The sequence below is a fragment of the Erpetoichthys calabaricus genome, chromosome 12, assembly GCF_900747795.2.
Source record: "Erpetoichthys calabaricus chromosome 12, fErpCal1.3, whole genome shotgun sequence".
NCBI classification, from domain to species: domain Eukaryota; kingdom Metazoa; phylum Chordata; class Cladistia; order Polypteriformes; family Polypteridae; genus Erpetoichthys; species Erpetoichthys calabaricus.
The window spans coordinates 8,153,172-8,179,247 of NC_041405.2; the positions used below are offsets into that span (position 1 = coordinate 8,153,172).

The 26,076-nt window shown below is 39.5% G+C and overlaps 1 protein-coding gene and 1 long non-coding RNA gene across 2 annotated transcripts; both read right to left on the reverse strand.

The window, feature by feature from the left end:
• Window positions 1–535: 535 nt before the first annotated feature.
• LOC127529821 (uncharacterized) lies at window positions 536–10,737 on the reverse strand. Its single transcript, XR_007936442.1, has 3 exons — window positions 10,641–10,737; window positions 8,020–8,061; window positions 536–2,924 (listed from the first exon to the last, which is right to left on the reverse strand). It is a non-coding gene; the product is annotated as an uncharacterized LOC127529821 (long non-coding RNA).
• Window positions 10,738–12,202: 1,465 nt separating this feature from the next.
• Window positions 12,203–25,394, reverse strand: LOC127529813 (uncharacterized). Its single transcript, XM_051934717.1, has 4 exons — window positions 25,261–25,394; window positions 18,080–18,421; window positions 15,954–16,244; window positions 12,203–13,467 (listed from the first exon to the last, which is right to left on the reverse strand). The coding sequence occupies exons 1-4, from the start codon at window positions 25,301–25,303 to the stop codon at window positions 13,175–13,177; spliced, it is 969 nt and encodes a 322-aa protein (XP_051790677.1). The 5' UTR covers window positions 25,304–25,394; the 3' UTR covers window positions 12,203–13,174.
• Window positions 25,395–26,076: the final 682 nt, after the last annotated feature.

Genomic DNA, 26,076 nt, shown 5'->3' on the forward strand with positions numbered 1-26,076 from the left:
CCTAAAGCAGATGGAGAAGGGTGGTATTTGCATGCTTGCAAGAGCCCTTTTCTTGATGTTGTATTGGGGATCCGAGCGGCTGACGGACAAGCAGAAGATGCAAATATACAAAATACCACAGTCAAGGTAAATGTGAATCAGTAAACTAAGAAAATGCTCCAACTTTCAAATCAGTTAACTTAGTTGCCAGTTGCACCTGAATGTCACATCATGCCATTTATATTCTGACTCGTTGATATGGCGGACTACTTCGAAACTTGTGGAACTCCCTATTGCCGTACCCCAAATCTCCATTGTCCCCTTTTCTCTAAACTCTTTCTCTGAAACCCAGTGACGCATGCTAGTGAAGTGGAGATACAGGAACACTACAGCACACTTGAACTTTCATGTCAAAGTAAGTAAAACTCAAGGACTACATCTGCAAAAACTTTATTTGTATAAATTGGAACTACAGAATTTACCAAATTAATACACAAAATGAAATGATCTCATAGTTCGTGATTGTAAAATAAAATTAAACAAAAAGTAACACATTAAAAACATACATTAACCATCTTTAATCACACACCTGAAGAAAAGCTTTTTTGATTTAATATGTAAAAGTGCAAACATTTCACAGAATGTCAAACAAATCACCAACAAAAAGACAACTTAAAAAAAATGTAGAATAAAATTAGAAGCAACATAAATACAGAAACAACATAAAGATGGACATACAGTGAATAATTAATACAGTATACTAAATACATTGAAGGTAATATATAAATAAATACATACTGTATGTTAATTGTCATGATAAATAAAAAAATATAAATATATATAAATATATTACAAAATGAAGAAAGATGGTCCCTGAATTATTTAAAGAGCATGTTGCTAATTTAATTTATTCCAGTAGGTCTCACTGAGGTTCGCTTGAACCTCTGAGAAACATTATCATATTCCAGACCGTTCTCTCGATGGAAGATGTTCTCATCTACAGACTGATAACTTAGAGGCAGTACCAAAGTGAGAGGCCCAATTAAAAGGATGGACATTGGATGTTTAACAGAACTTCTCCTAATGTTGTTCCTGTGCTTCAGAATTTTCATTTGGACAACATTTTTTCCCAAATTCAGTAGTGAACATTGAAAAAAAGAACAACAGAGGGATGAGCTTTTAGATGTCACAGTCTAATCTTTATATAAGAACACATGAGAAATTATTGATAGCCAATTATGAATATATTATAGCAGTGTTTTTCAACTAGTGTGTTGCAGCATAGTGGTGAGCCGTGACATTGAAATAATAACGTAGTACACACGAGTCCGAACCTGAGAAAGACAAGCTCCACAGGTGGTCGAGACCTGTCGGAGGAGGACACAACTACCTGGAGAAGCTGACATAAAAGCAGCTCTGTGATCCCTGTTGCAGACACAGCACTTAAAGCCACTTTGGACACATCTCGTGGTTGCTAAAATCCATCTGGTTGGGTGTGTGATCTCCGACGAGTTTCACAGGGCCATTGTGTAGTGGGCATACAAGTTGCCTCTGAGGTAGAGAGCGGTAGGCAAAGGGAATAAGCAACTGGGAGATGCACACAAAGTGCTCACTAAGTACCATGTCTTTGAATGCTCATGTTGGAGCTCCCTTTTTACTGGTTTCTCCGGTAGTCTAGCCCCTTCGGACAGTTAAACATGTATATGATATAATGTTTCTGTGGTTAGTTGAAAATCGTGGTGTGTCTTGAGATGTTTTTGCTTAGAAAAAATGTTTTGTAAACACTGTATTAATGCTATAACTGCAACTAGAAAGTGAACAAATGAATAAGGGATTGCCGTGTAAGCAATTCTAATTTAAGAGTCTGTATAAGTATTGCTCTCTGCGAAGGACTCTTATCTTGGCCAGGGGGTTGTTTTCAATCTGGTGTTCCATACTATCAGAATACTCTTCCACAACTGAATAAACTGTGCTCAGAAACATGCATTTGTAAATTCCCCTAGTGACGAATTGTAGCTTCAGTTTTTGTATCTAAAAGGTGCTGAGTAGTAATGCAAAATGGCAGTAATGGCAAAATCATGGAAATGTTCAGGACCTTTGCAGAACACAGTGAAAATCACTGAAGTCAGTGGGGAAGAAGGAACTGAATTAGTTTTGAGTGAACTATAATGATGTATTGGTCTTTTTGTGTGTTCATAAGGGCTAGGGAAGCAACTGCCATCTCTGCTGGACTGATTTTTGTGGTTTACAAATGTGACCTGAGCTGTGAGGCAGCAGTGCCAACCACTGAGACCACGTGCCTAAAGCAACAAAAGACGAGACGGTACAATAGTAAAAAAAAAGAAAAATACAACAAATGGTTACGATTCACTTTAAGTAGTAGTTGAGGACTACATAATGCTTGTTACCTTTAACACGTTGCACCAAATGCAGCTCACATGTGCTACTGAGCTTAGCATCGACAAAAATTTAGCAATTTCTGAAAGACTGAGACAGATTATTCCAACCAGAAGGAATAATGGAATTGCTGGATTCGAGGACGACGCAATGACACGTGCAGACTCTGAAATCCTCAAGTGTAACCTGGTTAAGGGTTTACATGGCACCTTGATGAATTGGTTAACAGGCACAGAAATCTACAGTATGTACTGTATGTGTTAACCTCATATCACAGTTTCTTTAACCGGAATAAGAGTTTACATTGAATTTGTGATACCAGCACAATTATTAAAGTGTATGTAAACGCATATGTTTTAGATAACACAACTCTTAAGTAGTCTCACATTCCTCCTTCTCATTTCGCACACAATGGTCAGGGGTTACATTCTGATCACTTGGTTCCTCCAATCTTAGCAAACTTGTCTCTTCCTTCAGAAGGGCAGAAAAATGCTTACAATTTTCAGAGGTAATTGCGATCTCAGACAAGTTTGGCTTGCTTCTGTCATCTGAAAAAGAAAAAAGAGAACCGTCAACTTCAAATAATCTCAGACATCATAACTTAGAAAATCCAAGAAGACATGGTAGTACTTTCAGTTGTGTGTGATGTTTAAGACCAAGTCTGAAAGTGGTCAGTGTCTTTAAAAAGCATTAAAATAAAACATATCAAAGATATGCTTTTTTTAAATTGTGATGTAAGTTCAAATATCCAACATGAAATATACGAGAAGCAAAGACAGCTATAGAGACAAGAGGAAAGTGTTAGAAGGAGTAGCGAAAGCTGATAATTGTTATGCTTTGAATTTATGGAACCCTAACTTGATTTTGCATTTTTGGAGCTGTAAACACATTTTAAATGCTTCACCTCAGGTTCTTATATAGTCAGGAAGCATACCATTAACCAGTCACAATAAAATATGTTTAAAAAAAATGCATTTACTTAGCAACACAATATGTACATCCTATTAAAAATTTGAAAAGTGTGATGGACCCTATCACCACTACAAAAATAATCTACATTCCTAAATTAAATTCAAATGAATTTGTCATCGTTAAACTTGACAGTACAATTTAAAGACTTCATTGTTACTCGCACTGGTTTTAAAATATATGCCAAAAACACAGCATACAGTACAAAAAAAACAGACATTACCCACTAAAAAACAAAAATGTTAGAGGATCAGACTACAGGTAGGGTAGGTCCTTTGACCCCGAGGTTTCAAGCTTGTATCACTTTTGTGGAGCACACTGTATAGACCTTGTACCAAATTCCCATTGGTACGTGACCGATGATGTCCGAAGCTTCAATTATCACTGAAACACTGAGAACTGTATGACTGCTTCAAAGTTTTGTGTTATCCCATCTGCTATTTAAAAGGGGTTGTGAAATGACCAGTCATATTTTATTCAAAGAGTCCAAAAGTGGAATAAAGCGACCGAGAGTGTGAAAACATTAAGATCCATTATCAGACAATAAGATAAAAGCTATGATATACTGTTCTCATGTAGTGAAACTTATAATGTGTCACTAATACTGTAGGGTATTGTTGGCTGAGGCTATGGATCTGTGCTGGTATCCAGAAGGTTGCCGGTTCGAATCCCCGTCACTGCCAAAAGAGATCCTACTCTCCTGGGCCCTTGAGCAAGGCCCTTAGCCTTCAATTGCTCCAGGGGTGCTGTACAATGGCTGACCCTGTGCTCTGACCCCAAGGAGTATGTGAAAACTAACAAATTCCTAATACAAGAAATTGTATAAAGCGAAATAAAGAACAAAAAAAAAAGTCTTTCCTGGAGGGCCGCAGTGGCTGCAGGTTTTTTGTTCCAACCCAGTTGCTTAATAAGAAGCTCTTATTGCTCTAGTATCTCTTCAGCTTCATTTTAGTTGTCTTGCTCATTAAGATTTTGAACCCTTATTGCTAATTTTAGTCTTAAACAGCTGTATTCTTTTTAATGGCTTTTTAATTAGCAATAAGATTCAAATGACAAAAGAAAGCAGCATTTTTCCATTTAGCGTGTTTCCATTTACACCTGTGTGTATTTATCTTGCTGTATTGGGTTTAATTAAATACTTGGGAGGATAGTGACGAGAAAAAAGTGAACGACTGAAAATAACTCATACTTTTTAGACTTCAAATTATTTGGATGATATCCTTAGGAAGGAAAAAAAATCTAGGATATGAGAATGACTCGACATGGCAGAGTTAAAGCACTAACAAGCCATGAAACTGAATTACTGGCAAGGATTGTTTTCTAATTAAGCAACTAGGTTGGAGCAAAAACCTGCAGCCACTGTGGCCCTCCAGGACTGACCTTTGCCCATCCGTGGCGTAGACCCTAACTCCTTATAACTTTCCCTTCACTTTGCTCTGTTCTTCAAGCACATTCTGTAAACTTTGTTAGGATTCTCTTAGCTCCTCAGTACTACTGTTTGCCAAACTATGATGGAAAAATATTAAACTTTCACATTGTTTCTCAAGAAAAATTCCCTCGAACGTAACAGGTATCACATAATTATGAATCACTGGTGGCTTACAATGAAATTGTAATGGTTGCTGTCATTGCAACAAATTACATTTTTAGAACAACACACTTAAACTTTATTTTATAGTAGACTAGGGGGCTTCGCCCCCTGCTCACTTTGCTCCCCAACCCCAACCTGTGCTACATGCCGTTGTGAAGAAAAGGGGTTGAACACACACCAAAGAGACATGGTCGCTACTCCGAAACCTCTCTTAAACTGTGATACAATGGAAAACAAATAACAGTTGTTTTTTTTACCTCCTCTTTGCTCAATCAGTTGCTGGCTTGCTGCTGCTGACATGCCACGTGATCTGCATCTCATGCAGCACTTTGAACGTTTAAAAGCCTGTACAGCAGCTGTCCTTTTGTCTCACTGCTTTGCCTCTCTTCTCCCCCAGACATCCTCAAACACTATTCGATCTCTTTTTGCTGTTCCGTTATTTCACTGAGTAATATTTTCCTTTTTTTTTTGCACTAATGCGATCCTTACTCTCATTTTTTGAGACTTTCGAATTTTTCTACTTCCATTTTCTTTAACCTGCTCTGCATGTGTATCACGGGTCTTGCATCCAAAGGTTGTAAGTATGACATGACTTGTCGGTCTCGTGGGACGTGAAAGTATCTCTGTCTCTCTTTAAAAGATCACGTCTTGTCGCAGGAAAAAAGTCTTGTATCGTCGCAAGATTTTTTTTATAATAGAGAGGAAATTGCTAGACATACTAACGTGTACATTTATTGCAGTGTTTAAATGACAACATGATTACTGTAAGATCAAAATTCACACAGAGAGCATTGCTATGCGTTTAGTGCGCCTGCCTGGTTGAAACTAAGCAATCAATATGACAGTTATGTAGTGTATGTGCTACATAGAGGTCATGGCTGCTATGATTTCTGTAAGCCACCAGATGTCACTATTTCCAAAGCTCAGAAACTTCTATTCTTTTATTCCAGCACAACCAGGAAGAAGCCACAAAAGCTTCATAGAGCTTTGTTCCTCTACCACTAATTATAGGTAAATAACTACATACAGCACATGTATCAGACAGAAAAAGTGACTCAGTTATAAATGGTTGGTAAAACTGAATTTGCATTGCAAACTAGTAGAGCAGTTGTTTAGGAAATGTCTTAAGAGACTTGTGTTGAGACAAGATATATTACATGAGGTAGTCAAAATAGTTTGGAACCCCTCCTGTGGACCAGTTATGATGGTATGTAAACTGAAGATACCAGATTTCTTGTATGTTATACAATCCTGACTCACCTGAATAATAAAAAAATGCTCTGTCAGTGTCCCTTTTATAGACTACAGCTCAGCATTTGACACGGTTGCACCCTCCAAGCTGACCATCAAACTACTAACTAAGGTCTTAGGTCCCTCTCTGGATTGGATTTTGGACTTAATATCTGGTGGATTCCAGCAAATAGGAGTGGAAGCATCACTTACTCAATGTTGGTCATTATCACAAGCACCCCATAGGGTAGTGTGCTGAACCTCCTATTCACCTATGACTCTGTGACCAGACGCAGCTCCAGATCCATCATTAAATTTACTGATGACACCACCATCACAGGTCTGATCACAAGAAATGGTAAGACAGTTACAGAGTGCCAAGACAACAATTTCGCGCTTAATGTCAGCTAAATCAAGGAGCTGGTTATTGACTTGAGAAGGCCGGCCACTCTCACATCAACTACACATTGCTGTAGATAGCGATGATGACTCTAAAGTTCCTTACTCCGATGACCTGAAATGGACACCACACACCCCGGATAAAGCCAAAAAATCTATGCTCTACAGGCACACTTTGGGACACACTGGCAGCAATACATCCTGGCAACATGTATGTTGAGCTCAAAACTTCAAGTAACTTTGGAGGGTGGTGAATCCTTCTCAGAGAAACCATATTCATGCTCCCTGAATTGGACTAAGCAGCTTTGGGAATATTTTGCTATGTGCATACAATGCTCCTAGTTTAATTTTCTCATTTTCACATCAAATGTAGGCAGCTCTATGCAATTTAAAGGGATAACAAGGGTCAGCTGTTTGAACACTTTGGTTAGAATTAGGCCTAATTTTAACCATGGCTTTCCAGTATAAATCTAAGTAAATATGGCCCGTACCCGCAAAGTAATGCTTTCTACACAAGGGTTCTGCAGGTGCATCATACTAAGATCAATGTTATCGTCTAAGAAAAACTCTGTCAGAATGGTTAGAAGACTATTTTTAAGCCTCTGAGGCTACAACTGAAGCACAGCAAGCGTTAAGATTGTCCAGTTTGAGAATGCAGTCAGTCCTTTCGGACAAGTGGTAATCTAAAACAGTTTAAAATACTTTGCATTCATTACCTACCTTTGCCTCTGTTTCTACAAAATGACAGTATAGTGTAGTCACAGAAGGTGGCTGACTGGCAAGAGGTTGTTAGGGGTAAGGATGCCTCCAGGATAGCACAGGGCATGACTAAAGGTTACAGTAGGCCTCGACAAAGGCAGCCACACTGTCATGAAGCCTAATGTGAGAGCACATGGGCCACTCAGGGAGGGGTGAATCTTCCATGTGTGGATTGTGGCCCACAAGTAAAACAGACAAGACCACTAAAATAACACAAAGAGGTACACTCTGGGTAGAAGCATGGGATGCTCCGTCCAGATCCAGAGGCTATTCTGGTAGGATTTGGCATAAGGTAGCAATCTGCCCAAGATAAACTGCAAACTGAATCTGTTCACATTCACGTGCAAACACTTCCACATTTATTAACACACATTTTTTAGGATGTAGGAGGAGAATCAGAGTGAAAAGGAAAAATAATATGCAGACAAGACATAATGTGTCAACTCCACAGTGCCCGAGTCGGGATTTGAACCAAGAACTCAGAAGTAGTCAAGCAACAAACAAATCACTGAATGATTCTCCAGTAAACCTTTAGAAACCAACAGAAATGCTTACATTCCATCCTAATCAAACCCATAATACTGGAATGTAGGCAATATTATTAAAAAAGTGAAGCAATAAGAAAGGAGTGTGGTAGGCTACTGTGTGGTGTGGTGCTGGGATATACAACAAGATGTTCAAGAGACATCACTTACAAAATTCTGTCACCTCTGTTGCGTTCCTTTCCAATCTCCATTCTGTGGAGACATAAAAGCAAATGAACATAATAATGAATAATAATAATTAATTGAATTAATTAGTCAAAGTACTTTAAGTATAGTGTAAAGAGGCACTTCAACCACCAGCAATATGTATCAGCCACCTGGATGATGCAACAGCAGTCATTTATACATCAGTATGCTCACTATACATTAGCTATTAGGTTGAGACCACACACCCTAGTTAAAGCCAAAAAGTCTCCCCAGTGCCTTTAATTCCTTTACCATATCTTCATTTAGGCTCTACAGGCACATGTTGGGGAACACTGGCTGCAATACATCCTGGTAACATGTATGTTGAGCTCCGTGTGATGGAGATAGTTAACCAATAAGTAACTTGGATGATTAGAGGGCTAGAATTTCCAGGCCATGGTGGCCAATTTATCCAGGACGTTGGCGTTCTACTCTTTTCGAAAGACAACAGAGAGTCAGGACCTTGGTTTTACTTCTCATTTTTAAAGCTCATTGTCCCTGTCACTGGCACAGGGGCATTGAGATCCGCACTCAGACCACAAGGTAAGCGCCCCCTACTGACTTCACCAACACCTCTTACATTATCAGCCCTAGGTTTTTCTAGACAGACTCCCTTTTCCAGTACTGGCTGGGCCAGAAACACACTTAGCTTCAGGTGGATAACCTGTTCTGAAGTGCAGGTGGTATGGCTGCTGGCATAAGCTCAGGAAAACTCTGTTTTCACAATTTAGTTAATTAAAAGCTTATCTTTTTTTCTCTTCTGTAGCATTTCATTTGAATAGTCTGACATTGTTGTGTCAACTTTGCAAACAAGAAGTGTTAAAGTTAAAGTTTCCAAAGTTGACACAACAATGCCAGACTGGATTTAAATGGCATTTTTGAGCCTCAGGCAACTTACAACTTATTATGATGTAAGCCAAAAAATGTGCATCCGACCTTTCTGCACATGCTGAGAAAATTACACACACGGTAGCTCTTCCTCTGAACATTCATTATTAAATCAGAAATACATTCTTTAACAATAAAACTTCAATGAGCTACAACAAATATATATGATATTTTTTATTTTTAATGGAACACTGTTTTAGCCAGTAGTGGCAGTGACATATGCACCTTCAGCAGCTTAAACATTATTTAGACATCATGTTTTTATCTTTATAAACAGGATAAACTTTACTATAACTTTAGGAAAGTTTAAATGCTGACCAACAATAGATTACCCTACAAACAATAGACACCAAGCATACGCATGTAGCTGGGCACTTCTTTCTCCAAACCAGGCAACACATTTTGGGATAATTGTTTGACTTGTTTGAAGTACTAGAGTGTTGTACCATGTTAGCCATTATGAATGTAGTGAGAAGTCAAGCAAATTGTTTGCATCTTGCCTGAAGAAGGGGCCTGAGTTGCCTCGAAAGCTTGTAATATTGTAATCTTTCTAGTTAGCCAATAAAAGGTGTCATTTTGTTTGGCTTCTCATTTGACTTGTTTGAGAATTGAGATTTGGTGCCACAGCCCACCTACCAAGTTGTTCTGCCTGCATAAGGTAAAGTCATCCCTGATGGAGGATCGCAGGAATCGTGGGGTAGAGGGGTCCTTTCATTGGATTGGCCGGCCCAGCGCTGACTCAGCTGTGGAATGGCCAATAGGGGGAGGCAGCTTGATGGCCGAGGTTTCCAGGACTCTGACTGTGTCTGCCATGTACAACTCTTCTTCTACAATCTGTCTGTAGTTCTGCAACTAGCTGATGGGCAGATACTGCTGTTTTTCTTTATGTTTATTGGTTTTGAACGTTTCTGAACAAATCCAAATCCTATTATGTGATATCATCTACTGTTAAATTCTGCTCCGTACTTGTACATTTTTTTATTTTTATACTGTATTGAGGATTTGTTCTGTTCTGTGTATTGTATTGTATTGTATTGACCCCCTTCTTTTTGACACCCACTGCACGCCCAACCTACCTGTAAAGGGGTCTCTCTTTGAACTGCCTTTCCTAACGTTTCTTCCATTTTTTTCCCTACAAGAGTTTTTTTTGGGAGTTTTTCCTTGTCTTCTTCGGGAGTCATGACTGGGGGGCTTTTAAGAGGCAGGGCCTGTTAAAGCCCATTGTGGCACTTCTTGTGTGATTTTGGGCTACACAAACATAAATTGTATTGTATTGTAATTTAAAGTCATGCTGAGCTGCTTATTTGGAAGGAGTTGGAAAGGGAATTAGGGTACAAATCTATGTAGAGGACAAGAAAGGCCAGGGTCAAGGAGTGGTGAGACAGATGGCGACAAGAAAGGAGTGGTGTGGTGTACATCTCCACCAGATTGAAAGCGGGAGAGGCAACAGGGTCCTTATGTTTTTTTTGTTTTTATTTTTACTTTTCATACAAGTTCTTTTTCTCTTTATGAAATAAAACCATCAACCTTAAGACCCTTTGGCTTCTGTGGCATTATAGCAGGTGTGGAATCTTTAATTACAATGTGTACTTTGTTTGTACAGCAAAAAGGGACTTAAAGAAAAATGTGTCAATAAAATCTCAGTTTACAGGGGCAGATTTAAAAATCAAAGAAATGTAAAAAAAAATCCAACTTACTTTTTATGTGTTTTGCTGAGAAAGAATACACCAGGAGAAAAATCACCCCGAAAAGTACAGCCAAGGATATCCATAAAAGTACATTCCAATGACTAGGTTGATCTGTTAGAAAGATAATAATAATAATTATACATTTTATTTATTTGTAGGTGCCTTTCTAAACACTCAAGGACACCGAACAATAGTTAAAACACACATTATAAACACAACTAAAATACAAAAATTAAAATCAGACAGAGCAATTGTAATTAAAGAGAAAAAGGTACACATTACAAAGTGAATTTCTTCTACATATGCCCTTAAATGTACTAAATTGCACAGTTACTGTTGAGTTTGTAGCTACTGGCCTCTGTAAATTGAAATCTGGTCACTGTCCACCTCTAACCTACTTCTCTTTTAATAAAAAGAAAATCCACCTATGAATTTATGAGAAGCAAAAACAGCTACAAAATTTAAAAAAGGTTACTTTGTGAGTAATACATGAATATGTACGATTGAATCAATGAAGATCTTTCTCACTACTCAAAACACTTCAGTGTGAGCCGCTTCAACCACCACTAATGTGTAGCATCCACCTGAATGATGCAGCGGCAGCCATTTTTGAGCCAGTATGCTCAACACACATTTAGCTGTTAGGTAGCCACTGCAGTGATTTTTCAGTTCTGATAAAAATTGTAGTCTTAGTTTTTATTTTATTTTTCAGTTTTCAGTGGAGTCAACAATTTTAATTTTTATTTAGTTCTGTGTTTAAAACTTTAGTATTTATTTTATTTAGTTTCTGGCCTTTTTACATAATATTAGTACAATTTTTTTTTTTTTTTTCTGTTGTAAGACCACTAATGCTGGCCTACACATATTTCAATTGTTATGTTTCAGTCAACAAAATACACTCACAGTTCATAATGCCATTTAATGCAGCTTGACTATCAATGATCAAACAAATTAAGTGGTCTAATGAGTACAGTCAGCAAGATCAAATTTTTCAACCCAAGAGACCAGTTTGTGCAAGCACGTTACTGTTAAGCTTTAAACAAGCACTCATTTCGAGAGATTTGTTCATGTTGCAACGATGTCTGTTGCACAGGTAACCACACAGTGAAAATATTCGCTCAACGAGCGAATACAGGCACACAGACGAGGTCCTCAGCCATTGGTGCCAGCAGACTGTATGTTGACAATTTCTGTTGCCAGTACTGAAGTGCAGTCCTGGTGCCAGAGAAGTGTTGGACTTCCACTAAGTTCTTATCCAGCTGGTCCTGCACTGAAACCCCGAGGCACTTGTTCTTCTTCTACCACCGCACATTTGCTTTTATTATCATCTTAATTAAAGTATTTCCACACGTTACTTTCTCGCTTTCTACCTGCAAACATCTGTACAAAACTCGCCATCGTTAACCACACGTGCTTACTGCTTCAACCCGACAAACCAAATATGGTCAACAAACGAATAACGGCCCTTTATGAAAGTTGGGCCACTTGACTATAGTAAGCCCAAGGTACAAGATCATCACATAGCGAAAAGCGCAACGTAACTGAATGCTCACGGCGACCTACAAACAACCCCTCTGCACGACTGAACAGGACTGAACGAAAATGCGATTGCTGTTTTTTTTTTCATTTTTACTCAATTTTCATTCTCATTTTAGTTTGTTTACAAATCACTAATTTTTATTTTTACTTAGTTTTAGTTTCTCTGTTTGCTTTAATTTCAGTTCTCGTGCTTGTAAAACGAAAAACAATATTTTTAGTCCTAGTTCTCGTTTTCATTATGAAAATATCACTGGTAGCCAGTGACAGATAGGGGATGATTAGGGGGCCAGAATGACCAGGCCGTGGTGGGCAATTTAGCCAAACATTGGGATACTATTTAAGAAAGTGATCTTTAATGACCTCAGAGAGTCAGGACCTCAGTTTTACGTCTTACAGCACAGTGTCACAGGGCATTGGGATCCACATTCAGGCCATAGGGGTAAGTGTCCCATGCTGGCCACACCAACACCTCTTCCAGCAGCAACACACGCTTTTTCTACATGGTCTCCTATCCAAACACTGGCTGGGCCTGAATATGCTTAGCTTCAGGTGGATGACCTCTTCTGAAGTGCATGTGCTATGTTGTTTATTGAAATAAAATAGAATAAAATAAATAAAACTGAGTGAAAAAAAAACATTTAACTAAAATTAGAACCACATACTCCAAAACTAATTCGGATAAAATTAAAAATGGGTGGAGACAAAAAAATTGGTCGTTTCTTATTTTTTTTTTACATAATTCAATTACCAGTAGCCGAATGTTGATTGAGCTACTTTATAAGTTAGAAGCTGCCTTGGCTAATCTGCACAACAGCGAATCCCATACTAGAAATTACATGGTTTTGAAGATGGCCTTACAGCAAAGAAAGAAAATGAGGAAACTACTGTCTGGTATAAATGAGAGTTTGCAGAGCTCACTTAAAGAGATAGAACTTGAAAAACTGAAGAGCACACACTTTTTTCCACAAAGATGTCTACAAAAATTAACACAGACAATTAAAAGCCTATTTCTTGCCTTGAGTTGGAAAGTTGATATGTTCAACGAGTGGTGTCTCAAAGTCTTCCAATTCAGCCTTACATACAAATTGTACTTTTTTATCTTGTCCCGTGGAGGGTGTCTGGATTTCCACTGTAGTCTCACACTCCTTCTTTTCCTTGCAGAAAGTTTCATTTAAACGTTCATTGCCTTTATTCCAGCTTACAGTGACTTTGGAAAACTGGCACCCAAGCAGCTTACAAGTTGCATTCACTATTGTGCCCTTCAACAGAGTTTTTGGTGACCAATTAAAAACTGGATCTGTGGAGGAACAAAGCAAAGAGGCATCTGAGGTCGATGAAGCTCATTCAGGTGGAAAAGAAATTTATTTAGGATCAGAGAGTTGCGTTTATAACATAGAAACTGTCTATTTAACATTCAGGGCAGCACAGTGATAGCACTGCTGCCTCATAGTAAGGAGACTGAGGTTCACATCCCGGGTCCTCCCGACGTGGTGTTTTTATGTTTTCCCTATGTCTGCGTGGGTTTCCTCCAGGTACCCCAGTTTCCTTTCACAATGCAGAGACATGCAGGTTAGTTGGATTGGCAATACTAAATTGACCCTAGTGTGTGGTTTGGTGTCCAAGTGTTCACCCTGCGATGGACTGGCACCCTGTCCAGGGTTTGTTCCTACCTTGTGCCCTATGCCAACTGGGACAGCAATTCAGGACTAAGCAGGTCAGAAAATGACTCACTGACTGACTGTTTAACACTCACTAACAGACATATCGCCATCTTGAGGCAGCTTACCTCAAAGTAGGCACTGCAGTCTCCAGCACTCGTATATGCAACGCAGTGTTAACAATCAAATACAAAAGAATTTTAGCAACAGTCTCCATTGATACTATGAATAAACAGAAGAGAATGAGTTTGTTTCACATTTACTGTTTTCTTTCTTTCAAATAAGGCATACTGTATCACTAAATCAAAGCGGGAAAAAAAGTTTTAAAAAATTAACACACAAATAAAACTCTTCTCTGTAAACTGTAGTGCTAAATTGTACTAAATTAAATTTTAAATGGGAATACGAATTTGCAAAAAAATCTAACAATTCAAAACAAAAGTAATTCTTATATGATTATGAAGTACAGCAGTGGCGTAGCTAGGGGCAGGCGGAAGAGGCAGTCCGCCCCAGGTGGCACTTTTTTGGGGGCGGCATTAATGGCCGAAAGGCTCAGTACAATTCGTGTGTAAGCAGCAGGGTTCAGAAAAATATCACTTATGAATGAAAAAATTCAAATTCTCTTATTTTTATCCACAAATGCTTTAAAAATAATTTTCAGACTGTCCTTCTGTGACGGCATCAGACACAGCAGTTGAAATTTATGAGGCAATAACAAAAATAAACCTAAACATTACACTGATAATAATTTCTGGAAGATAAACAACTAATTTACAATTTATAATTTAGTTTTCGTTATCAATCCGAATGCATTCTTGCTTTGCGCAGAAAACATTCCCACCTATCACTTGTACACTACACTGGTTCTGGTTTTCGTAGCGTAATTATATTAAACTAATATAGGGTGGTCCAGATCTAATTATGCAATTTTCATTACGCTATAACTTATTAAGTTTATTACATAGAGAATTCACAGCACCTGCCCTGCACATAGAGACTTCACTTAAAATTCTTTTTGTTGCCGATTGATGGCAGCACCTGCCCTACTTTCCAAAATGGCGGGGAGACGGTTGTCAGTCGAACAGTTGCACAATTAGATCTGGACCACCCTGTAATTAGAACACGGCCTATCAGTGCATCTATATTATATTATTGTCTAGCTGATGCTTATAAATAATGATATGTGAAAAATTATTGCTGTTTCTCTATATATGAAAAGATCTATGCAAAATTTCTTTTAATTTTTCTCTATACGTCATTTTAATTTTCTATTTAAATAGGTTAACATATTCAGATATGTTGGAGGACAGCAAATTGAAGCACGAGCGGCACGAACTTGAGCTACGCCACTGAAGTACAGTAAGTGTGTGTGTGTGTGAAGGTTTTGGGGCGGGAACAAGGGGGATTTCAAAGCAAGTATCACTTTCCCCCATTATTGTGTACATCTCCACATAGCTGTGACTCAGTGTCACCATGGTCCGAGTGTAAGCATTTTTGGGAAATAGGTGGATGGGTTAAGAAAATAGATGGAAGGATCAATGAGTCAGGTACAGGGCTTGATTGATCATTAAGCAAAATAAGCACATGCTTAGGGCATCAATGGGGGTGGGGGATCACAGCAGAAATTTTCTATTGCCGAATTTACTGTGGACCATAAGGTGCAAAACTGGAAATGGTTCAGCCGAACCAGCTTCCATAAAATGAAAATATCACATGCACATGTAGGTAATAAAAATACTAATAAAATAGTAATAATAAAGGTTAATGATATATATATATATACATTTTGGGAATACAACAAAATTAGAATCTGGTAATTGCCCCACGGTCCACTGAGGCCCACACGTCCATTCTGGTCTTGGTAATGTCTGCTGTCCCATTCAGTCATCCACTGAGAGCAAGTGCAGCTCATATATTTGAGGGCACCAAATTCTTTTAACTGCTTAGGGCCTCTAAAGGTCTTAATCTGGCCCTGTTTAGGTAGGAATGGATGATAGTCATTTTGGGACTACAAGCACTTTATTAATAAAAGCAAGCTGCAGTCTGCCTTGTTTAGATGTTTGTGCTCAGATGGATTGCAATGACCTGTTAATGAACTCTCAATTAACATTGAGACATCACTTACAGCAGATCTCGAGAGTTATATTCTTCTGCTCTTGTGGTGCATACTTCACCCGGCAGTAGACGGGCACCTTAATGTCCTCACTGGTAGGGGTGTAGTTGTACTGGATCACTGAGCTGAAGGTACCATTTCGATGGTGGTAAATCAGTGGTGGTCTCTGAGCAGGAAGCGGATCAAAGTCTCTCATCCACTCCATAGATATGTTTCCAGGGTAGAAATCTTCTGCTCGGCACTCTAGTACACTTGTCTGATTTATTACAAGCTTAGACTGCTTCACGGAAAGCTGAGGAACCACTGGAAAAGAGAAACAGCTGTAAGAATTCAAGAGTCATGTTGGTTAAGTACTGTGTACCCAATCTCCTCATTGATGGAAAGACTTTGTCCACACAGACACAAATACTGCAATTATTGGAACAATTCAAGCCAATGACAGAGCATGAAAGCATGGCTTTAGATTTTTATTTTATATTTTTTGTTTGTAGGAGATATTTAAAGTGTAGCCACAAATGAACAAAAGCCTACAGCAGCTTACTGTCAGATCTCCCAAGAAATTGTTCTAATGTGTTATTCCACGATACTTTTTTAGCTATTTTGCAATAATTTTTGTGTTGTACACATACATGTACAATCAAGTGACAAGAACTGAACAGATGTTATTGGTATATATTGAATTTTAATCAGGTTAAAGTTTATTAAATTTAGTAAGGCCTGAGTTTGTAGCATGGGGTCTGGGGCGGGAATCAGACCAAGAAGGCTCTGCTGTGTTTCAGTGGACACATTCATTTATAACAATCAACCCACACAAACTGTTGTACTTTGCTGGTGGTGCCTTAATTCTTATTAAGTAACCAGAAGTAAAGATGTCACCAAAGGGCAGTAAAACAACTGAATACCTGGATATCACAGGCAACCAAAACCTGAAACAAAAATCAAAGTCAAAAGGTTCAAAAGCAAAAGGACGACTCGGAGAATCAGGTAAGCAAAAAAGGATTTCAGAATAAAGGTTTTAGAAATCCATGAACTCGTACAGGGTAGAGAGCAAATGGAGACCCTATAATCCCACTGAGTCATAAGCAACGTGTCATGGCCTCGGAGGACACGGTCCTAACAATGCAGAAGTGATTGGAGTACTAGATGGCATCACTCACTAAGAAACAAGTACAACAGTGAAAATGGTCTAACTATATTGTGGAATCAAAAAATATACGCACAAATTTTAAAAACTGACATCATAAATGGACTCCTTGGGTCAAGAAACCCCAAGAACTAGTGCCATTATATGGTATGGGGGAACTAGGAAAAACACACAAAATAAAAAAATAAATAATCAGAATTCCCAACACAAACACACCAATAATTCAACTGGAGCTCCTAAAAAGCGCTTTACATAGACAATGGGGGAAACTCTTCAACCAGCACCAATGTGCAGCACCCACTTGGATGATGTGACAGTAGCCATTCTTCTACCAGTACTCATACCACACTTTAGCTATTAGGTGGTGAAGGGGCGACAGAGGTAGTAAAGCCAATAAGGGACAAGGGAGGATTAGGGGGCCAGAATGGACAAGGTCATGACGGGCAATGCAACCAGGACAACAAAACCCCCGACTCTTTTTGAAGGAAGCCCAGGGATCTTTGATGACCAGACAGAGTCAGGACCTCAGTTTTACATCTCATCCAAAGGATGGCACCCTTTTAATAGCACAGTGTCCCCATCCACACAAAGATCACAGAGTACGCACCCCTGCTAGCTTCACCAACAACTCTTCCAGCAGCAAACCAAACTTTTCCTGGTTGGTTTCCCAAATTCTGGCTGGGCTTAAACATGATTAGCTTCAGGGGGGTGACCACTTCTGAAGTACAGGAGGTAGATTAGGAGGTAACCTAATCTACCTAATCTACACCTCTTTGTGATTTCAGGGAAAAACCTCACACACAAACAAATGGAGTTGAGCGCAAACTCCAAAAGAGAATACCCTGTTCAGGATTTAAACTGGGAACCGTGCAGCTGCGAAACAGCTATAATGACCATCACACCACTAAGCCACCACACACCAATACCATACATCTCAAAATTACAAAATAAAATTCTGTAACTCATAAGAACAGAAATGGACGTCTTCCCTTACCTCTAACTTTAAGGCGTATTTTTCCCGATGCTATATTTGGAGCCTCTATGACTTCACATTCATAGTTCCCTTCATCACTGATGGCAACGTCTTTGAGGATCAGTGATGCATTTCCTCTATGTAGCTCACTTTCCAACAGCACCACTCTGCCGGTTTTGGTTTTCACTTCATCATCCATGTACTGTGCCAGCTCCAGATCATTGTGCCTCCAGTTCACGATTACAAAGTTAAGGCCATTTCTGCTTTTTGCCACAGTGAAGTAACAGGGTAGAAAAACACTGGTGTGAAGAAATGTGCTCACCTCTGATTGTGGGGTACTGAATTCAAACTTGGCTACTGCAGCTAAAATAAACACAAAAAACACAGAACATATGACTTATTGCAATAATTGAAATAACTGTAGTGTCATGGAGTGATTGACACTCACTACATTTGTCATAGGTTGGCATATTCTCATGCACCTTAAGTAGGGACTCACTAACACAGGCTAGAGCAGACCAAACAGGTGTCCCCAAAAGGGACTTCCGGTATCCCCAGGGTATTTTGATGGAAATTTGAACAATTTCATTCAAAAAATTTTAATGTGTAAATGTAATACTGGGGAGCTGATTTCTATAGAATTGTTCCCGTGTTGTAAATAGGTTCTTTATGCAGTCTACAACAATAAGAACCACAAGAAAGAAGAAAATGTTACAGAACATCCTCAAAATATTTAGCCAGTTTTCATGTTGGGATAAATGCTGCTAGACTGCTAACCCGCTCCGGTAAGTGGTCTCACATTACTCTAATTTCATCTTTTCTATTTTTGACTCCCAGTGAAATTTAGAATCTATTTAATAATTGTAGTAATCACCTATAGAGTTCTGCATGGTCAAACAACAGAAAATATTTCAGGTTTTTTACAACATTATATTTCCAGTCGGCCACTTAGCACATCTAACAAGGGCCTTCTTATTGTTCCACGTACTCGATTAAAGACTCCTAGGGATCGGGTCTTTCAGTCCGTTGCACCAAAATGGTGGAAAAGCATTCCTTGTGCTTTACGGGCTACAGATACAACTGATATGTTAAAGAGGCTAGTATATGAGTAGGTGTTTTGTCTCTTCTGTTTATGGTTTATTTGTCGAAATGTAAGTTTAATTTTATTTTTTACTAGCTGCGTAAGCCCGTGCTGTAAAAAGCACGGGATCCTAGAAACTATTCAAATCGTCAGAAAAAAAATTGAAAAGTAGAGATGTCAGGTAATTGAAAGGAACTACTCTGGACGTCTATCTCCTAGGAGGTTTCGTTTTGCCGACGTGTTCGCCTCGCTTGTGTATTAGCGGCGGGAGGAAAAGTAAAAGGGATACCGTTTTGCCGATTTGCTCGCCACACTTCTGTATTAGCGGCTAAGGGAATGACTCTTTCTTTGGAGGTTTCGTTTTGCCAACGTGCTCACCTCGCTTGTGTATTAACAGCGGGAGGAACAGTAAAAGGGATACCGTTTTGTCAATGTCCTCGCCTCGCTTCTGTATTACCGGCTAAGGAGGTGACTCTTTCTTCTGAGGTTTTGTTTTGCTGATGTGCTCACAACGCTTGTGTATTAGCAGCTAAGCGACTTTGTCTTTCTTCTGAGGTTTCATTTTGCCGCCATGATGGCCTCCCTTGTATTATTAACCGTTAAGCGACTTTCCTCGGAGGTGGATCCCTTACCCCGACTCCACCTTTCACTTCCGGGCAGAACAGATATACACACACACTTCCACACGTAGACATTTATATATAAGATTGCTTGTACTGTAACTGTGTGTTTTAATTATTTTCTATGGTGTACAATGCTTTGTGACTGTCTGTGAAAGGTACTCTATAAATAATAAAAAAGAAACTAGTAAACACGGTGGCGCAGTGGGTAGAGCTGCTGCCTCACAGTTGGGAGACCTGGGGACCTGGGTTGGCTTCCTGGGTCCTCCCTGCATGGAGTTTGCATGTTCTCCCTGTGTCTGCGTGGGTTTCCTCCGGGCGCTCCGGTTTCCTCCCACAGTCCAAAGACATGCAGGTTAGGTGGATTGCCGATTCTAAATTGGCCATAGTGTGTGCTTGGTGTGTTTGTGTGTGTCCTGCGGTGGGCTGGCACCCTGCCCAGGATTGGTTCCTGCCTTTTGCCCTGTGTTGGCTGGGATTGGCTCCAGCAGACCCCCGTGACCCTGTGTTCGGATTCAGCGGGTTGGAAAATGGATGGATGGAACTAGTAAACTGATTTTCATTGTGTAGCTTCAACTATGGATATGGCCTCTGTCTCAAGGATAAAATTATTAGAACATTCAATCAGACGATACCACTATTTAATAAACTTTGAACCATTATAAAAATGATTAGCAGTTTTCACCAATCAATTTTAAATTTAAATGTAAAAGGCAAAAAGTATTAACTTCCATAACATATCCCCAGCTGCTGAAATCTGCTTGCTGTCCATTATACAGTACAATTCTGGGGACTACAGGTGAAAAGAACATGAATCAGAACAGATTAGGAAAGTTTTGGTTTTTTTAAATATATTTAAAACATTTAATTTTATGTGCAGGAAAGCTAAAACCAATTAACATCCCATACCCTTTGTAGAAATTATATAAATGAATGTTTTCTCGTAAGTGGGTGTAGTTTCAAATATTGTTAAATACTGATTTGTTATTTAACAACTGACTTTTCTTTTTCGTTTTCTGGATGTTAGAAGAAGGAGTTAGCTGTCTCAAGGAATTAGAGCAATATAGTCTTTCACCTTGTCATACATACATACTGACTTATAAGAAAATTTGGCTATTAATGCACAAAATAAAACTGTTCAACTGTTTAAAGAAGACTTGCGTCACTTCTATTCTACAATTCGAACAGCTAGTCATCCTACATAAGATATAAAAGGAAATGCACCTACATCCCCAATGGCAGAAGCACCCTCCCTTCCTATTTTAATATGAGCTGGCATTAGGGGTATTGAATCTCCTTTACCTTATGATGCCCTGTGACAACAAGGAAAATTGCCTTGAAAACTAAGAAACGCTGGACAAAAATGGTTAGTGGCGTGGACAGGAGCAGGAAATAAAAAATATACTTATTAAAGCAAAAACAGAAGTTTGTTGTGATACTAAATGCCATCAAGAGTGACTGATTAACACTTCTTAGGATGAAAGAGGAGGTGTTGGGGGACATCCAGCATGTTAAGGAGACCCTGAGACCAGTCAGCATCTAGAAGGAGGAAGTGGAAATGATGCTGAGCTGTAAGAACCTAGGGGTCCATATGAACAGCAAACTGGATTGGTCTGACAGCACAATGGCGCTGAATAAGAAGGCCCAGAGCAGACTGGACTTCCTTAGGAGACTCAGATCTTTTGAGATGTGCAGCAAGCTGCTGGAAATGTCTTACCAGCCCATTGTTGTCAGTGTGGTGTTCTATGCTGTGGTCTCCTGTGGGGGCAGCTTGAGATTAGGTGATGCAAAACACCTGAACAATCATTTCAGTAAAGCCAGTTCTATCACAGGGCTAACTCTGGACATTCTGGGGAGTGTTGTGGAAAAGAAGAAGGTGGCAAAATTGGATACCATCAAGAACAATTCTGTCCATTCCCTCCAGGGGGTATATTTGGCTTCCGACTTATGCCTCCAAGGATGTAATAAGAAGTATCTCTGGAGATCTTTTCTGCATTTCAAACCTTCCTCCCACTCCAGCCAGAAGCCATAGAAAGATATGAACTCAATTTACTATACTTACTGTAATATTACCATAATATTTACTGTTTGTTTTAATCTGTTCTTATAAATATATAATAATTATTATCTGTGTATTCAATGAGTGTGTTTTTTTTGGCAGCATGCATTTTAAATTTCCCCTTGGGGATAATCAAGTATATTAATAAGTATCTAATATAAGCAGCAGTAACAGCCAACAGAATATGAGCCTTTTAAACATGAAATAAAAGAATGAAAAATGAAAAAGAGTTTCAAATCTTGTATGGCGCAGTGGTAGCGCTGCTGTCTCGCAGTAAGGAGACCCGTCTGGGTTGGCTTCCTGGGTCCTCCCTGCGTGGAGTTTGCATGTTCTCCCCGTGTCTGCATGGGTTTCCTCCTGGTGCTCCAGTCTCCTCCCAAAGTCCAAATACATGCAGGTCAGGTGCATTGGCCATCCTAAATTGTCCCTAGTGTGTGCTTGGCGTGTGGGTGTGTGTGCCCTGCAGTGGGCTGGCGCCCTGCCCGGGGTTTGTTCCTACCTTGCTCCCTGTGCTGGCTAGGATTGGCTCCCGTGACCCTGTGTTAGGATATACCGGGTTGGACAATGACTGATGACTATTGTTTTAATGACAATTGGTTATTGTTGATAACATACTCAATAAAATATTTATAATCTGCCATAGCCGCTTTATAATGGATACCTAATCAAAGGTGTCAGGATGATATGGGTTAAGATCACTTCTGGGTTGCTATAGTGGACTATCTTACAGACAGACCTCAGTATGTGCGTCTCGGGAACTGCAGGTCTGACATTGTGGTCAGCAACACAGGAGCGCTGCAGGGGACTGTACTTTCTCCAGTCCTGCTCAGCCTATATAAATCGGACTTCCAATACAACTCGGAGTCCTGCCACGTGCAAAAGTTCACTGACGACACTGTTATCATGGGCTGCATCAGGAGTGGGCAGGAGGAGGAGTATAGGAACCTAATCAAGGACTTTGTTAAATGGTGCAACTCAAACCACCTACAACTGAACACCAGCAAAACCAAGGAGCTGGTGGTGGATTTTAGGAGGACCAGGACCCTCATGGACCCCGTGATCATCAGAGGTGACTTTGTGAAGAGGGTGCAGACCTATAAATACCTGGGAGTGCAGCTGGATGCTAAATTGGACTGGACTGCCAATACTGATGGTCTGTGCAAGAGAGGACAGAGCTGACTATACTTCCTTAGAAGGCTGGCGTCCTTCAACATCTGCAATAAGATGCTGCAGATGTTCTATCAGACGGCTGTGGCGAGCGCCCTCTTCTACACGGTGGTGTGCTGGGGAGGCAGCATAAAGAAGTGGGACGCCTCACACCTGGACAAAAAGGTGAGGAAGGCAGGCTCTATTGTAGGCATGGAGCTGGACAGTTTGACATCTGTTTCGGAGTGACGGGCACTGTGCAGACTCCTGTCAATCATGGAGAATCCACCGCATCCACTATCTATCTATCTATCTATCTATCTATCTATCTATCTATCTATCTATCTATCTATCTATCTATCTATCTATTCATGAGGGCTCTTTGCCACTTGGCTGCTCCTCCTCCAAGTGGCCATTCATTAGCCTTTCCAGTTTATTTTGTAGGACTGATGTACACACACCTTATCAGACAGACTCATTCCTTCATTCCTTCTATTTTTAACACCTTAAGCAGAAATGGGTAGGGAGGGATGTTCTGTGTTTCCTGATTTGTATAATCATCCTACCACAACAAGTTTGCCATTGTTTTTTTGCTGCTTTAATTTGTACTTATTTATTTTTATTGTCTTCATCCATCAATCCCTCCACCTCCCAAACCCACTTTATCCTGAACAGGGTCGCAGGTAAGCTGTAGGGCTATTCCTGTACATGTTTAACAGCCCCTGAATAGAGTAACAGTCCATCGCAGGGTGAGCACAGAAACACACACACACACGGACTAATTTACATTCGCCAGGCCACTCTATTCTGCAAGACTGTGGGAGGAAGTCCGATCACACGGAGAACATGCAGGTCCCATAACGTGAACCTCAGGTGCCTTATTCTGCCTTTTATATTTGTAGTTTTTGTCAGCACATTTTTAGCTTTTGGTGGTTTGGACCTATTGATGAATCTGGTGTAATCAAAGCAAGCCAACAGACTATTTTGATACCTGATTTGAAACAATCCTAAATCCAGGACACATAAGCAAATTGCATGCAAAGGAACCTCTCAGCTTTATTATTATTATTATAATACACGCCGCTGAACCCGTTTAGACAACACAGCATTAAAAGTTTAAACTGCTCTCATGGTAACTGGGGTTGAAAGATTAGAAACTCCCCGCCCATCGCCTTTTTTAAGAATAAAAACAATACTCATCCTGTAAAATACCTTGCATTTTTTCATTACGATTAATGCGCACTTTAAAGGAGTAACTTTTCAAAAAGTTCAAGGGACGTATCGCAGTTGTTTAATACATGACATGAATAATTTTACTACTTTTCAAAACGCATTCTTTAATAATATCTAGGCACTGATAATACACATTTAGGATTACGCGAGTGCAGCTGCAACCCTAAACTTAAATAGCAGATAATTTTACTCACTATTGCACTTTGTTGAAATCATCGCTATTTGTTTTTTCACATTAACAGAGTACTCATATTATTTTGTAATAAATTTATAAGGTTCGCAGGGAGCCGACGCCTGTTGAGATTACGTATCCGATGGAAATATATTTTATTTATTTGAACAAAGTTTATGTTTGACGGCTGTGTTGTGATGTGGATTTAATATCACGTTGTGGTCTCGCAGTGTACTAATATCTAGTGCCTGTGATGCAATTTGCCCCGCAGCTCACTGCCATCAGGTCACCGTACTGACTACTGCGTTCACCCAGGCAGGCGCAGAGGGATAATGAGGCTCTTTTATCTCCTACATGCATCTGTAGGGGACATCGATGTCATTTTCCAAATCATATAGCAAAATTAATTACAAACATATTTTATGTACACGATTTGTTTATGCCTGACGCGTGCCTGCTATTAATACAAACTGGTTCATTAAAATGGAGTGAAAGACAACCACGACCGGAAACAGAACCAAAACAAAACAAAAAGTAGACATACACAGAAGTGTGAATATCATTAATAAAGTATCTATCTATCTAATATAGTCTTCACAGGTGGCGCAGTGGTAGTGCTGCTGCTTTGCAGTAAGGAGTTCGCTTCCTGGTTCCTCTCTGTGTGGATAGCGCTTTGAGTACTGAGAAAAGCGCTATATAAATGTAATGAATTATTATTAACGTCAATGCGTCGTCTGGCCGTACGATTTACTTTTAAAAACCGAAACAACTCTTTAATATGCAAAACTGAAGCAAAGTTTTAACATATAATGTAAAGCACACACAATAACTAAACTTCCGAAAAATCCCAAAATACGAAAAAAGCATCGGTCTTATGAAAAATATTCATACCTGGCAGCAGAAACATAAAAAAAAGCTTCAGCACCTTCACCATTTTTGACGTGAAAAAGAATGAAAAGCGAACTCGTGTTGATTGTGCAAGTCCTAAATCACAGGCTACTCTTTTCTGACTTGGGCTGCAGTAGGCTTAGGCTATACATATTAAGTGAAGACGTGACCTGGAAAGTCCCGACGACTTTTTTTTGTCACGTGACAGTGCCATTCACAAGACTCGTAGGCTCAGTTTGCAAAAGGAAATGCAAGCGTTTGTCGGTGTAGCCTTTTTGTTTTAGAAAAAAATGTGCCTATGAGGGTGTTTTTGATCATTTTGTGTTTTTTGACAACTTCATTGGACTATTTTATACTTAGCCATCAAGAATGACCTGAGCTATGGCTGTAGATTAAGACCCCGACGATCTCGAATCTCAAAAAGCCCCTCCTTACCTCACCGGCACCACACGCCCGCTAAGCAAACCGACATTATGATTATCAAATATGTCAACAATCAATCTGATGCGGGAATTGATTTGTGTGTGTATGTGTGTGTGTGTATGTGTGCAGCGTCACATTTTTCTTCCGGGATCTTAAGTTAACAAACATCAATTAGACATTTTTAAAAGGCATATGCAAAAAGTAATATGTAACTTAGTGTTTTGGTGCCAATTAAAATAAAAGACAAGTAAAGGGTTTGTTTGTTTGGGTTTGTAGTTGTTTGGTGCGTCATATCCAGCAGTGGCCCCACTGTGTGCCACATTGTCAGTTTATATCGGTGCTTCTGCAGCAGGCCTGTCTGTAAGGTCTTTCTTATTAGTCTCAATGGCCGCATTC

Coding starts and splice junctions, on each gene's coding strand:
- LOC127529813 (XM_051934717.1), bottom strand. CDS start 25,303: ATGGTGAAGGTGCTGAAGCTTTTTTTTATGTTTCTGCTGCCAG. Junction 18,422..25,260: donor TTTTATGTTTCTGCTGCCAG/GTATGAATATTT, acceptor TGTTTATTTTAG/CTGCAGTAGCCAAGTTTGAA. Junction 13,468..15,953: donor TATAACTCTCGAGATCTGCT/GTAAGTGATGTC, acceptor GTTCCTCCACAG/ATCCAGTTTTTAATTGGTCA.